At 46.2% G+C, this 16,477-nt stretch overlaps 1 protein-coding gene across 3 annotated transcripts in view; it reads left to right on the forward strand.

The window, feature by feature from the left end:
• Window positions 1-16,477, forward strand: part of LOC119455777 (WD repeat-containing protein 37-like) — a 159,327-nt gene that overhangs the window by 17,601 nt on the left and 125,249 nt on the right. For 2 of the 3 annotated variants that reach the window (XM_037717236.2, XM_049669296.1), the window contains exon 3: window positions 13,950-14,020. The exons of the other annotated variant lie outside the window; for it this stretch is intronic. In XM_037717236.2, coding sequence (XP_037573164.1) covers window positions 13,950-14,020 — 71 coding nt within the window. The remainder of the gene's footprint in view (window positions 1-13,949; window positions 14,021-16,477) is intronic. 3 annotated transcript variants of the gene reach the window in all.

Here is a 16,477-nt window from a genome sequence, read left to right on the forward strand (position 1 = left end):
AAAACAAAAAGTCATTTATGGAACGCTCGTGAAACACTCGCCCTCTGTGCATTTTTATTTCAGCTTTTTTTTTTTTTTTTTTTTTTGTGCTATGTGAACCGCATGCGCTGCGCTTCCTTTTGTTTTTCTTTTATTTCGCAGAGACGTGCTGCGACAGCTGGAGGACCGTTTAGAAATCACCGTCACTGTGTCGCTTCGATGTGGGCGCGTGTGTGTTCGTATGTTCTGTAATCACAGTTGGGCACTGTTTTTTGGAAAATCACCGCGTATCTTTTGGCGAAGCGCGCTGCTCAGGAGCTACATATACATGCCCCGTGCGAGGCGGTTTTTTGTCGGTTTTACAGCTAAAGCTGTATTGGGCTCTCGACTCGCTTGAATGTGGCCGTTGTGTCGTCGTCTACAGTAACGCGTTCACATGCCTGCCAACTCGCGCGAATTTTTTAATGCGTAAGCATTTCTTTGCCTACCAAACGAGAATCCTGTCCGTCACGTAAGACGAATGCCACGGTTCACATCACCCTAAACAATGACTCGTACCCCCGTAAGCAATGGCTCATACCGCCGTAAAAAACAAACAAAAAACGCAATGGCTCATACCCACGTAAGGCAGAGGCTACAAGCGCTCGGAAAAGTGACGCGAATATTCATTGAAATCACCCATTCAACACACAGAACAGCACACGTTTCAATAAAGAACAAGCTCAAAACAAGCATCTGAACCATCAATGTAGTGGTGGTTTTGCAACAGCTTGGCTGGACATCCAGGTTGATAAGGGCCGATAAGAGTTGATAAGGGTCGGATCATGTTCGATAAGGTTGATAAGGGTTTATAGTTGTCGGATCAGGCTTCATAACATTGATCATGATAACATTGATAATGACACCGGGCTGCGTGGAGATGAGAAAGTGGCACGTGGCTTACGCATACATATAGACAACTCCCAGATGAGTTTCTGCGTGAAGTTTTTGTAAGTGTACGAATTGGGGGGCTTGTTCTACGATTTTATGAATGAATTGTGCCAAGCTTTATACATATATTCTCTTCACTGGAAAATTTATAAAATTGTTGAAGGATAAGGAGAGGCCCCGGGGCGTAAGACAGCAAGAAAGTGATATAAGCTGTGCTAAAACAAATGTGTTTTTCAAACAAATTTCTGAAACATGCGAAATCGGCAACACCGAAGTCACTCAAAGAAGTCATTGCGATCAAACATTATTAAGTTGCCTGTGATTCTCTGCTGTTCATATTTCGCTTCTGCTAATGGGTGCGTTCTAAAGGCAAGTAATCATGGACTCCCGTCGTAGTGAACCCGAGGGGACGGTGAAAATCTATTCGTATTATCAGTAGTTCGTCTTAACTGAAGTTACGAATAGGGCTCAAAATCTGTAGTTACTGGGCGCTAAAATATCTACCACAATAAAAAAAGGACATAGTATTAAAACCAAAAAGAAGACGTATAGATACATTTACGGTTACACGGTACACGATACAAAGTGTTGCTTTATGCACTCTTACCTAACTATTGCATAATTGCTGGTTAACGATGCTGTGTAAGTCTGGGCGTTGTAACAAAAGCTGTCGCTTTATACCTAGCTTGCTCAAAAACTATTCAGTGCGCTCACGTTCTCGATAAAGATTCACCAAAGTATTCAAGGCGTTGTGAGCAGCTTTATGTGTGAAGTTGGGTTTTGTGCCTTCTGTGGAGTGTCGTCACCTAATTTTCAGCCTACAGAGACACATCGAGGCACCCCAATCGTTGTTGCTGTGGTGTCATCAGCCGTCCAGTTTTCCACGTCATCGTCGATGCTAGCGTAGCTGTTTATGTTTACAGAAACACCGTTTGCTTCTCTTGTAGCTGTCAGAGTCGCCTTCTCTAATGGAGATCTGCCAATTTGGGTCTTTCGCTGAGCCGTGTAGTGGCAGGCGTTAGTGGTGGCTGCGGAAGTTCGTTCTAACCGAATTAGACATTCGTCTTAAGCGGCTTTTTCTTTTGTCTTTTTCTCTCCTTTTTTTTTTTGGGGGGGGGGGGGGGGCTCTTTGATAAACCAACCAAATGTTTCCACATTGTGTCATGTGTCTGATCATTCGACTTAACCTGGTTTGTCTTAACGGAAGCATACTGTAATAATAAAGCCAGGCGCCTATATGGTCGAGTGAATAGTGCTGATCGAGTGCCAACCTGAGCCTCCTCAAAGCCCTACACATACACAGTCGAGGCCTCGTATTAGAACGTTTAAACTCCCCACCACTCAATCAAATCAGAGCGTGAGCGATATCTTGACATTAACGAGGGTGCGGTTAGGTTGTCTACCGCTTAGATACCATGAGCGAGACTTCCTCAGCAAATGAAGCGAAGTCGACAATGGCTGTACGACGAAGTTCGTGAATTAGAATGATCACTTGCTTTTAGAGGCGCGTATACATCGTCATCGTAAACGCCCGTATACCGTGTATATTGCAACGGAGGAGCGGCAGATACAAAATGAATGGTGGTATATAGTTGTCCGCATGGGTGACGCACTTTTTTCTGCGAATTTTGGGGACAACCTTTTCGAGACAGCTGCATGTCTCACACTTTCCAGCTGGCGTTTTGCAGATCGCAGGCATGCGCCGTGACTCTGTTGACATTAAAACTCAGTGTCGTGCGTCGTCGCAAGTTGCGATGTGGCGTTTTGCCGCATATGTATGCGCTGATGTTCGTGCTTCGTTTGTGACGTTTGTGCTTCGTTGTTATCAACCACGAGCCCGTCGCAGTGGCTATGGTGACTCTGCTGCTTAGGCCGAGGTCGCGGGTGCGAGTCCCGGTGCCACGGTGGCCGCATTTCGATAGCGGGCGAAGTGCACAAAATGCTCGTGTACTTGGATTTAGGTGCACGTTAGGGGAACGTCAGTTGGTCAAAATTAGTCCAGGGCCGCCCACTGTAGCGTGCCACCCACTGTAGCGTGCCACCTCATAATAGGATCGTGGTTTTGGCGCGTAAAACCTCTGAACCTAAAAAAAAAAAGAACAGAATAAAAATCAGAACTTATACGGCCCCAGTATTGCTTCGGGTCATACGTGCCAACCTGTGAACTTTATAAAGTTAGTGAGAGAATACTGCGGACACGACTCCGAGGATGGAGTACACAGACCTTTTGTGAGATGCATACGCACTCCATTAATGATTATTTTGCCTTTAGACACAGCGCACAAGCGGGAACAAACTCGGAACAGCAGAGACTGTCGAAAAGTCGCCGTGATCTCAAAGATCACGGTGACTTTTTCGGCGAAATTTCTTTGCCAGTTTACCCGCCGTAGTTGTTGCTTAGTGGCTCTGGCGTTGCGCTGATCGAAGCACGATGTCGCGGGATCAAATCCCGCCCCACGCGCGGCGGCCGCCTTTCGACGGGGGCGAAATGCAAAAGCGCCCGTGTACCGTGCATTGGGTGCACGTTAAAAAATCCGAGGGTGTAGAAATTAATCCTGAGTACCCGACTATTGAAGAAAAACAGACCCATTAGCTTGCTTTCAGTATTATATAGAATATTCACCAAGGTATTTTCAAATAGAATCAGCGCAATTAACACTTGACTTCAGCCAACCAAGCGAACAGGCTGGCTTCAGGAGGGGATATTCTACGATGGATCATATCCATGTCGTCAACCAGGTAGTCCAGAAATCTGCGGAGTACAATCAACCTCTCTATAGGGCTTTCATAGCTTATGAACAGGCATTTGATTCAGTAGACATACCAGCAGTCATAGAGGCATTGCGTAATCAAGAAATTCAGGAGGTATACGTGACAATCTTGGCAAATATCCACAAGGACTGCACAGCAACCTTGGTTCTCCACAAGAAAAGTAGAAAGTTCCCTATCAAGAAAGGGGTCAGGCAAGGAGACACAATATCTCCAATGCTATTCACTGCGTGCTTAGTAGTATTCAAGCTCCACTGGGAAGGCTTATAAGTGAGGATCAACGGCGAATATCTCAGCAACTTTCGGTTTGCAGATGGCATTGTCCTGTTCAGCAACAATGGGGTCAATTACAGCAAATGATTGAGGACCTTAACCGACAAAGTGTAAGAGTGGGGTTGAAGATTAATATGCAGAAAACAAAGAATAGCATTGGATTGGAATGCATACGGCAGACATTGCCAAATCATGACTGGGTGCTTACGTACCACTGTCGTTGAAAAAAAAAAGTACAATCATTTCATTCTCCCGTTGCTAACATGGGGCAGAAACTTGGAGGTTAACAAAGAAGCTCGAGAACAAGTTAAGGACCGCACAAGGAACTATGGAACGAAAAATGTTAGGCCTAACATTAAGTGACGGGAAGAGAGCGGTGTGGATCAAAGAATAAATGGGGATAGCCGATATTCTAGTCGGTATTAAGAGGGGAAAATGGAGCTGGGCAGGTCATGTAATGAGTAGGGTGGATAACCGGTGGACCATTAGAGTTACAGAATGGATACCAAGAGAAGGAAAGTGCAGTCGAGGACGGCAGAAAACTAGGTGATGTGATGAAGTTAAGAAATTTGCAGGCTCAAGTTGGATCGAATCAGCTAGCGCAAGACAGGGATAATTGGAGATCACAGGGAGAGGCTTTCGTCCTGCAGTGGACATAAATACAGGCTGATGAAGATGGTTACCCCACTCCGGCGTTTCTCATAATCGGATCGTGATTTTGGCACGTAAGATCCCATAATTTTTTTTCTGTTTTTGTATGCCTCAGGAACTTGTCTGAATAAAGTTGCTTGAAGCAAGTACCCCTCTGATTAAAGATCAGAAGACATCATCAGAAATATACAGGGTGTTTCAGCGAACACTTTCAAAATTTATTTAACGTTGCCTGTGGCAGATAGCCCAATTCTAGTTAATGAGCTGGTCTACTCGAAGAGGCGGACATTACTTGCAAAAAAATTGAAATGCATAATCGACTAATTAACAGAAATTTACTAAATAAGTTTTAACTAATTACCTGATGGTTCATATTGCAATTTACAAATTGTAGCCATTTAGTTCACAAGGCGGATCCACTTAGAATTAATTCTCAGGATGACATCAGTTTCGAGATATCAATTCCCAAACTTTGCGGAGAAATGCATTGGTGTTCCAGTTAATCTTGTGCTTCAATCCAAAAAGCGACGTCTTGTTAAGAACCTATAGCTGGAACGCCAATGCATTTCTCCGCAAAGTTCGGGAATTAATATCTCGAAACTGGTGTCGTCCCGAGAATTCGTTCCAATAGGATCCGCCTTGCGAACTCCACGGCTACAATTTGTAAATTGCAATATGGGCCATCAGGTAATTAGTTAAAAACTTAATTAGTGAATTTCTGTTAATTATTCGATTATGTATTTCAATTTCTTGTGGAAGTAATGTCCGCCTCTTCGAGTAGGCCAGCTCATGAACTCGAATTGGGCTATCTGCCACAAGCAACCTTTAAGAATTTTTGAAAGTGTTCGCTGAAACACCCTGTATAGAAGACATGCGTGCCAACTTTCACGAATTTTCAGTCAGATTTACGAATTTGGGCATGTTTTATGATTTTACGAATATTTCGTCAAGTTATATGAAAAGCAAATTACGTTCGTGGAACAGTTCCGCTCGTTCTCCGAAGCTTTTGGAAGTCTTTTGATGACGAAAAGACATAACAGTGGTACTTTCTGTGAACAAATTTATTTATTTATTTAGAAATACCTCACAGCTAGGCCGCCAGAGAGGCATTGAGTGTGGGGGGCATGTGGTGCAGTTCAATTACACTTGAAGACAATTCCGCTACAAAACGACGGCAAGTAAAGCTCCTGATCAGCATCATCGAAGTCGCTGAACGTCCCTGATGAAAAAAAAAAAAAATCATTGTTGCTTGTCACTATTTTCTGTACCAAGCATCCTGCTGCTTAGTGCTGCTTCTGTGCTGCTTCTAAAGGTAAATCACCTTTAATAAAATGTGTATGTACTCTCCCGAAACGGTGTGCGCTCAGGGAAAACCTTTCTTAAAAAAATTGTGCTATTCCCCCTTTCGGGTGTCATGTGCGCGGAATTTAAAAAAATTTAAACTTTACGTGTCTGCAGGCATGCATCATAGACGACGAAAAGCGCATGTGAAGTGCGTTTCGAATACCGCGAGGTGACGTTACAGAATGATAAGTCGGCATGCGAACTTACCACCACGATGTTGCGTACGTCATCATCATTTCTGTATTTAGGCAAGCAAAAGCTTTATATATATATATATATATATATATATATATAACGACGAACATGTAGAGGCGGTTTACTTGTCTGCCTACGTGAAGATGTTGCTTTCAGCAACTAACCGTGATGTTCACACATATACACACACACACACACACACACAAAAAAAAAAGATCGTGTGTTTCATGTTCCTAACATAGCAGTGTGTAATTGTGTACTTGAAAAGCGATTAGGTCCCTGATCTGTGTTCTAGTCTGTGGAGGCCGTGTAGGAGGATATACTCTTCCCTAGCTGCCGGTGGTTGCAATACCGACCCTTCAAAGGTCCTCGGTGGTTGCGCTCGGGGCGCCACCCATGGTATACGCACAACTTCCGTATTTTAATATTGTATATTTCAAGGAAACAATATATCAACAGTATCTCGGACTATACGCGCCCCCTAGTAAAGAAACGTTTAATGATATCTGGAGAGGTTAGTCGATCGAAAGGCTTGGCGTGCTACTGCAGATTCAGATTATCTGTAATGAGACAAAAAAAAAAACTTGCACACGAACTCGGAAATGTAAGCTGCATGGAGCACCGTGGAGGGAACAAGGTGCAGCAATCTGGCATCGACATTAACATTAATGCATGTCTCCCGGGTGGCAGCAGTGCACATTATGTTTAACAATATCGAGATCGATGGAATAAACTTTATTGCGACGACTAGGCTCATGTTGCTGTATAGGTATAGGAGACTCCCTTATTCCAGGAAACAGTAGCTCTCTGCAGACAGTCTGGTCCTGTCGCCGAAGCAGGTCCTCAGAATCCTGGCACATCGATCAGCCAAGCCTCCCACTGGTCTTCTGATGGCTGCTGTACTTGTGGTGTATTGGGGTTGTTTGCGTATCCCCGTATACCATGTCGTAGAGGGTCTTGGATGTGTCTGTGCAGTATTTGCGGTCTCTCCGATATGTCCCTGGCCATGTTGCGTTTATTAGCTAGCTCCGTTCATGTGACGTTGCTGTCTGTATAGTCTTTTACGTATTACTGCTTGTTCCCTTGTTAGTGTTTATTGTGGTCCTGGGTAGTATTTCTGTTCCTTCTAGTAGTGTTCTAGGATGTACGTGTACTTTGTTAGTAGTCTTTCTTCTATGTCAACAAGATGACGCTGAAAAAAAAAAAAAATAGAGAGAACGGTGAGTGATAGCTTAGACACGTATAGGCAATGAATGTTTCACTGGAAACCACAATATCGTATACTTTCATAATATCATACACGAACGTTTGGCAATCTCATACAAGTGCGCCGTGGTAGCGAGGACAGCTCACCTTTCGCAATGCCATGATGAGAATCGTTGCCGTAATATACCAGAGACGAGAAACACACGAGGAGCTTCGTCGAGGAATTCAATTCTTGCACGGGACCCGGCATCGTTGCGCAAGTTTCTCCGAAGTGCTTCGTTACACGAGCTCTATTAAATCCACCCATGGCCACATAATTGCGCGCGCTTTTGGGCGGCTGGTACTAAATGCCCTCGCGTCCATCAGCGGCATTCCGCAGGCTTCCCCGCTGCAAACATTATCCTAACTGCGAAGCGGTGCGATACGGGATCTGTACTCAAGTGGGTGTTGTGAGACTCTACTGTGCACGCTGCGTTAAGTATATATAATCCGTTGTTTAGTATCTATATAGTACTCGATGCGAGCTGCACAAATGATTGAGTGCTGTCTTTTGGGATTTCGTATACGATACTAATCACTCTTTGCGTGCACAAGGTTACCTTTAGAAAAAAAAAAGTTCCTGCACCAAGATTTATTACGTAAATGGACTGATATTTAGGGGTCCCAAAGAGGCGTGCGTACGCACATGTATGGAATAAAGATTGCGGGAGACGGGAGTCACTAATGGCGTTCACCTTTTATGTACGTTCTGCTGAGCAAGCCCGTTAATTTTTCTTTTTTCTAAAGCTTTGATACGACGCTGAAAATGCGCTAAACACACCTATGGAGCAAAGAGTAGCTTTAAATATGGAGAGGGCCATAACCGCCTCCCCCTTTAATGCTCATACGCTATATATACCGAAGATATTTGTTCTCGTGTATTTCCCGAACAGAAGAGAAAGAAAGTGTGCTGCAGTTTGTAATGTCCAGCAGCCTGTACCATTTTATCTCTCAACTATTTAATTTGATTAATGTGGCGAATTGGGTGTGTTGGTCCAACTTTTCAACTATTTAATGTTCCTTATTAAGCGTGAAGCGTTGTACTCGGTCACTCTTTCTATTGGAGGACGTCCGTGGCCTCAAGGTGAAACAAGGGCGTTAGAAGAAGAGCGAAATTAGCTTCTCATTAGGTGCATAATTTCATCACTTCAAAATAGGTTCGGCGTATACTGTAAGAATATTCAACATTTAACAGGCTATGGTACATTTTGTACTTATTCAACACGAACTTATTCCTCTCACTCTGACTGCCCGAAAATAACATTTGGTGCGCCGATGGTAAACAGAAAAACAAGGAAAAATAAAACAACAACAATTTAGCAAAAGTTCTCGCCGCGTATTTCTAGGCTGGCCCATAAGTAACGCCTTTTGTGTGGCACTCATTTTTCAGTCACATTTTTCTTCGTTATTTTTCTGTGAACGTTTTAAAGACAACCATCACATATTTAACTGTATTTCTTAGAATTAACAACCCCCCTCCTCCTCCCATCCCCACCCTCCTTTTCATCACAACCGCGGCCTGCCTACATTGCAAATGGACGCATGAGACATTGTTGTCTGGGAACAGAATTCTTAGCCTTTCAATTTTTTTTATTCGTTGTCACAAATTTATTTTTGTGCATGTGAACGAGAAAGAAAAGAAATGACACAGAAGGACACTTCCCAGCTTATTTTTGTTTAAATATTCGAAGTCTTCTATCGCGAACTCTGCGTACCTACTAGATAGGCTACTCGCGATCTCTCAACTTCCTAAATTCGAAGTCCCTATTTGTGAATTATGGTCACGGATAATTGAAAGGCTGCCCGCATGCTTCAGTGCTTCGGAATGTAAATATACCCGAACCCGACCGATGCTCAGTGGCTTCTTCCTATTATTATAATCTCGCAGTTATATTGCCATTTCGTCTGCATATACCTGCAGTCCCCACTGCACCCTTGCCCCCATTCAAAAGTGGGTGTCCACGAAGTCGACGCATTCTCATCGTCGTCTTCGTTGCTCGCTCAAAAATGTCTCCCGCGGCGGCGGCGGCGGCGGCGCATCGCTCTTCAGCCACGCCAGCCCGTCGCACCGGCCGGGCGTTAGTCTTCGTTTGAACGTCGCAACCGTCGGAACCGCCGCGTTGTACTATAATGGCTCCCTGCGGGCTTTTCGCTATAGCAGCTAGCACAGCAGCAGCCGCCTTGGAGACCGGCCGACTGGCTAGCTCGCCGTCTTCGGCTCCAATTTCGCGGTTCCTCGGGCGACGGGGGTCCAAATTTTCAGTCCGCGGCCGGGCCCCCTCTGTGGCAGTGCAATTCCGTGGCTTTCCTCGTCCGACCTACACAGGGGCCCCTGGAGAACGGCAAGCATGCACCGTCCATTTAGCCGCAGACCGTTCTACGCCGCCCCTCCCTCGAATCCTTCTCTCTCTCTCGTCGTCGTATGGCTGGGAGCGTTGGTTCGTCCCCTATCGGGCTGGCCTTGGGCAGCTTCCCTTCTAATGGCCTAATCCGTCCGCCTTTCGGATCGCCCGACTTCCTCCGGTTGACTTCGCGGCAGTTACCCCTTTCTTGCTGCCGATGTCCAATATCGGGTTTGTCTGACGCTGTACGAAATGAGATGTGATAGAGAGACCCTTAATGAAATAAAGACGGGCAGATGGCCAGCGGAGCGTGTCTCAAGGGCGGCTTCTTTCCAGAGGGTGGAAGTGAAACGCGTATAGGGAGAGAGAGAGAGAGAGAGAGAGTTGTGTGTGTGGCAGTTTGATCGCGACAAGGATAGTGAAAATGGATATAGTGGTGCCATATGGGGGCTTATACGTGACGGCGTTTCGACGCCGGCGTATACCCAGGACAGTCGTGGTAGAAGCCGACGGATTTTGTGTTGCCACGGCCGCGTTCCTTCGTTCGCAAACCGGAATAATTAATTGAAGGAAAGGAAGTTCGCTTCTGTGTGTTTCCTCGCATATCGTTTTGGTTTGAGTTGGGAAAAGCAGCCCGTCGAAGTTCGCGTAAGTGGGCGCCGGGTTCTGGCTGTCGGTTAAGCAGGAATATCGTGGGTGCAACTTGCGGCACGAACGCGTGACGTCGATATGTCACAGTTAAGCAGAAAGGTAATAGATGCACGCTGTGTCTTTGCCGCACCGGAACGGGATGAAAGGGAGGCTGAGAGGGTTTCGTGGTGTCTTCTTTTTCCGCACAACATGTTGAAACAGACGAAGCAATTACGGTCGACTTTCAATTTGCGAGGACAGAAAAATGGGCGAATAGGTGTATGTACAGACAACCACAAAAGCTTACGGACCACGGGATCTCGCAAAACGTTTACTTTCCGAGCAGCCCGTAAAATTACAGTGAGTAAAACCGAACATCACAGTGTTGTTCACATATATACTGGTAGAGGCTGTATATAAATGCGAATACTAGGCTCCGTTGTGAGGCTGCGCAGATATTCAGCTTTTTCTCAGATTTCGTGTTCCGTAAAATTTTGTGGTTCACTGTACACCCGTGAGCAAAAGTATACGGACCACAGTGTCGCTGAAAAAAAAAACACAATTTCTTCGTAATTAACAAGCATAAACTGGAATTGACGAGTACACTGGAAATTTTGCAATGCCAATTTTGGACTGCAGTCCTCTCTCAAGTCGCGTTCACAGGCAGACGGAAAAATCGGCTTTATCGCGCAACCCGTGGTCCGTATACTTTTGCTCACCGGTGTACATATATATAGCCTTAGGTTGGCGTATACTCACTCACGAGGGCACTGAATCACACACGCTCCACGCTCCCTTCACAGGCGTGAGATTGAGTCTTGATGAGCGACGAACATTCTTAGCGCGGACGTGTGAACGGCAGGGAGTGCTGTTGAACGCACGAACGAAATTGAGTGATGGTGAGCTTGAATATAGACGTGAACGCGAGCGAGTGCCGACGAGTGTGAGTACACATGCATGAAGCGTGAGTGAGGACTTAGCCTATATACAAAAAATATTGGTGTGAGGGAGTATGCGCTTATTCTGCCGAGTTATGCATGTAGAGCTTCCGGTGGTGAGAAACAGTGCTACAGATATAAATAAATAAATAAGTAAGCGAATTAATTAGTAGTACGAAAACGTGAATTCCGCCTAAGGTTTGCTGTTTTCGCCCTGGAAAATTATCAAGATAACGGAGTATTCGCTTACTTTTGAGTGTTGCGAAATTATTTATTTATAAACATTTAATTTCCCATCTGCCGCTTTCACACGTAGTACTGCTCGTTATACTAGTTTTTTTTTTTCTCTCTCTGTCCGCGATTTTTCGTATTTTGCGTTGCCTCGGACTAAGCGTACCTCCACTCTCATGTATAGGACCCACCGCGGTCTACAATTTCAGATGTGTGATCCGCTAGTACGTTAATGTGCCCATTCAATGAAAGGTGGAGCGAAATTTGTTCCGATTTCTTTGCTTGCCATTTCAACTCACCCGCCGTGGTGGAGCAGTGGCTTCGGCGTTGAGCGGCTAAGCCCGAATGCGCGGGATCAAATCCCGGCCGCCGAAGCCGCATTTCGATGGAGGTGAAATGCAAAAACGCCCGTGTACCGTGCGTTGGGTGCACGTTAAAAAAAAACCGCAGGTGATCAAAATTAATCCCGAGTCCCCCACAACGGCGTTCCTCGTGATTATATATCGTGGTTCTGGCACTTGAAAGCCCAGAGTTTAATTTAAAATTTTAATTTCAACTCTCCGGCGTGTTGGTAGACATTGGAGCTCGGTGGCTGGCGTACGCTATATAAAGGAACGTCGCACAAGAGACAGCTCAGATAAGCGGAATACAAATGACGCACTTTGTTTGCTGAACAACACGATTCAGCGGCCGTTGTTTTGGCACTTGACAAACAGCTGTCGACCCCCCATCCTGTTCCTTCCATTAAAGCGGATGACGTCGCGGACGTCAGTAAGCGACGGCTCAGGGTCACGACTGAAAAAAATACTGCTGCGCGGTCGCTTAAAGGATTCAATCTGGCGTTTTACTCCGTACTTTCGCCGCGCCCAGTTTTAGCGTTCAACGCCGGCCTTCTTCCGTTCTCACGGCCGTGACGCCTCGCGCAGCGTCATCACAAACTTGCGGAAGGGAAACTCCGGCCGCTTCAAAAAAAAAAAAAAAAAAAAAATTCTCAGCAAAGGACGCTTCCTTCGCTGACGAAGTAACCTTTTTGAAGGATTCGTGGAATTCGGCTGTAGCGACAACGACGTACATATGCTCGCCAACCTTCGACGTCTTATGTTTCAAATACCGAAGATTCTCCGCACGTGTATTGCTTGCTTCTACCGCCTCGATCCACGCGGTGTTGTTTACGTAAACCAAGTTCGTTTTTTCCTTGGAGCGCGGCCGCTCCTCTTTTCTCTTTCCTCCGATCCGCAGGAGAGCGCTACGAGCGCGAAACCAGCATAGACCAGCACGAAGTGAGCGAGAGAGGTTCGGCTAGTGGGGGCGATGTGTTAAGGGTTGGGCGAGGAGGTTGGTTGAGCGAGAGCGTGCCTCCATTGGCCCACAGCCTGCGGGAGTGCAGGTGAAAGCGTGTGTAGAGGGGAGGCGAGGCGGCGATGATGATGCGGCGGCGGCCGCTGCGCCGCGCGCGCGGCGCGGATATCGCGGCGAGCGGGCGACGCGGATTCACTTTCTGTCCGCGGCTGTGTTCGCTCGGCCGCTCTTGCCGCTGCGTGCCGTTGACGGTGTGACCGCTAGGAGAGAGAGATAGTGTGAGCGGCGCGCCCGCTCGCTCGCTTCGCCGCTCTCAGCTGGTTGCAGCGGTGTTGGTTTTGTAAAACAAAAAAAGCCAAGGGGGTGTTCTGTTGTCGTTTTGCGCGAGAAAGCCTCCCGGGAGCAACTGGTGGTGATGCAGTGCCACTAACGCCGGATCTCTGTGTTTGACTCCGCGGGTGAAACACTTCCCGTTTCGGTTCTGCAGACGACGACGTGGTGGTCACTTCGCGCACGTGGCTTCCGGATGCCGGCTGCAAGTAGCGCGTGCCGCCGCTGTCCTCTTTCCCCTCGGCCGTCGCGATCGCCTCGGACGCCTCCGGCGTTGCTTCGAGCCTTCCACGTCTTGTAGCTTTTGAGGACGGACGAAGAAAACGGAGTGACCTTCCTGTGCTTCGAACGTCATCGTCGTTGTTGTTGTGTTTGTTGAACGCCGTTATCGTTTGCTTATCTCGGTGCGTAAACTTCGTTTTCTTCTGTCGGAGTTGAAAACCGTGTGCCTGAACCTTCGGACCGCATTTCTCCCGTTTTGTTGCCGAGCGCCGAAAGGACGAAGTGGACGAAGTGTGCGCGCACCGCGTTTCTTCGACGACGCATTTTTCGCCGCGTTTGATCGTTCGTGCGCGCCTGTGTGTGTTTGTGTGTCCATGCGCGCGTTCCACGCCGCCAGCGCCATAGTTTGTTGCGGCGAGTTGTCGACCCGTTCGTGAGTCTCAGTGGGCCCTTAGTATTGACACTTAATACGCGCCGGTGTAGCCATGAACGCCGTCGTGGATGGTAACGGCCGCAAGCCGAGTGCGGGCTCTGACCAGCTGGCGTTCCTCTTGACTTTCCTGCACGGCAGGGGCCGCCTGTACGAGTTGTTCGGCCAGATCGAGAAAGAGTTCGAGTCGCTGTACGCCGAGAATCTCGCACGTGAGTACACACGCACTTTCATTGCACGCACTTTCATTGCATGTCCTTTCATTGCACGTCCTCCGCACGTGTCGTTGAACTTCATTAAATCTAAGGAACAGTCGCAGACTTGCTGCAGTTACTGAAAGAAAGGAAGATATCGTTCTTGCTCGAAAGACTAATAATTTACAAGGTTGATTAGTGGTGTCTTCATTTGTGTATAGCAGGAGGACAACTTCAACGGTGACTGTGTTCACTTGCCATTGAGAACGCTCGTGCGATCCAACAAAGTCGGTTATGCGGATAGCTATGTTCACCACATCAAACCAGACAGTTCTTTCTTTTTTTTTTATCGGCGAATCGTGATAATCGCGGTCAAAAATGATTAGCCGTGGACATCCGCGGTGACTCTTCTGAATGAGCGCTTTCTGTCACACTGGACGTTCTAATGTCATTAGACTCATTACGTTTGAATGACATTCGGTGCAACGAATGTCATTCGATCCGTGATGGTGCTACGCAGGAAAAAATAATGTCATTCGTTCGTGTTATCGATGACGATAATTAAAAGAAAAGTTGAAGAAGAGAGAAGTACACTGCCAGGAAACTAAATCTAATTATTTTAAACTAAATATGCGGCGTCGCTTCTCAAGTTACAAATACTCATTGTCACATTTTACAGTGTCTCTGGGGTAGAGAGTATACATTCGGTTCGCGTTCGAAGGCGAGCGAGTTTCTTCAACTCATTCGATTGCGGAAGTCATTCGATTCTAATGGCATTAAATATCGCTGTGTAGCAGCCGAATAATGTCATTAGATGCTAATATCATTCTATTCGAATGACATTAAAACGCCCAGTGTGACAGGGGTATTAAATCATGTTCCCAACTTCCGACAGCGTAGGACTTACATAACTCAAATGCAGCATCAGCCTGCATACTATACAACATTGGCAACTATATTTCACGTACTCATTGGCTACCGCAGATATAAAATATACAGAAAACGGGCTTAAAGAAACAGTAGACGAACACACTGAGAAAAGGCATTGCTGAAACCAAGACCACACACACACACAAAAAGCACTAAGACAGAGACGAACACCACACACAGCGCGCTTGGTTTCAGCGATGCAATTTACCAACAAGCCCAGTTATCCAGTCTTGAGAGGGCTTGTTTTTGGCAAATTGGCTTTTCTCTGCGGTCCGTAATCGCCTGATGTTGAGAGCTCGCGTGAGTGCGTTCTCAGTTACTCTAGAGATATTCTATATAGGCCGATAAGAATCGAAGGATCGGCAATGTCCAAAATAGCTATATTGCACGCGATACAATCGCTGCCGCGACTGAATAGATAATTCTATGCGTCGTCGTCAGACGGGGGTGTTTCCTGTCGCGTGAACTGGACGTTCCCTCAAATGGTCCAAAACTTTGTTTGTTTCCCCTTGGCCAGCGTGTTAAACGGCTTTCGTTCAATGGTATACGATGCGACTTGCCAAGCGCCGTACACAACTTTTTGGTCGACGCTTATCAGAAGGAAGCAGGTGCGGACTTTACGGGAATGTGGTCTTTGACGTGTATAGGAGACGTTGGCTCGCAACCTTTATAAGGAAAAGCTGACCTGGCCAGGAACGAGAAAAAGTAGGAAAGAGGATAATAGTTGTTTGGGAAGAGCTGAGCACGGAGTGCGGTGTCGAACACAGAGTGCTTTTTTTTTTTTTCTATCTTTCCTTCGATTCGCTGCCATTGGTGCGCTTTATCGGCTTGAGCGATCGAATTGCCAAATTCTGGTTAGGATCATCATGAGCTTCGTCTTTAACCACGAAAGCATGCAGTAGCGCAGCTAATATCTTTTTAATAGGGCACTAAAAACGCAGTGGTAAATCATTTGAAACTAGTATATTCTTTTTTTTTTAAACCAAATGTTTATTTGCCGGAATAGGGATTGGAAGCTAAATTTTATGTTTGTTGAGTTTCTTGCCGGAAAGTCATAGTAGTACCGTCAGTGGTACCGTCGCAGACTTCGAAGTATTATTTTCTCTTATTTCAACCATTTTGGCGAACGAGGTCTCGAAACTTACTGTGATGTGACAGTTTTAGAATGCACGTGCGGTCGCTCAAGCTCACTGTCGCAAAAAAAAAAAAAAAAAAGAAAAGAAAATGAAACCGCGTGTACGTCTTAGCAAGGAAATTCCAGGTGGCCAATATCGGATCCAATTCGGATCCCTGCACTGACGATGTCTGTCAAGACTGATGATGTGTAGTGTTCGTTGGCGCAAGGGCCGGTAATCGCCGCTGTCATGACTGACTGCGCAGGTTCGGAAGGTTAAACCGTATTAATTGTTGTCATTTATTAGCAGTACGTCACTACGTTATAAATTGCGGGGCTCCTCTGCATGCAATGGAGCGGAAAGCAGCTGCGTTAAAGGGATAAAGAAGAAAAAAAAAACGAAAAAAGAAAACAATTAAGGACAATTAGTC

The sequence above is a fragment of the Dermacentor silvarum genome, chromosome 6, assembly GCF_013339745.2.
Source record: "Dermacentor silvarum isolate Dsil-2018 chromosome 6, BIME_Dsil_1.4, whole genome shotgun sequence".
Lineage (NCBI taxonomy): Eukaryota > Metazoa > Arthropoda > Arachnida > Ixodida > Ixodidae > Dermacentor > Dermacentor silvarum.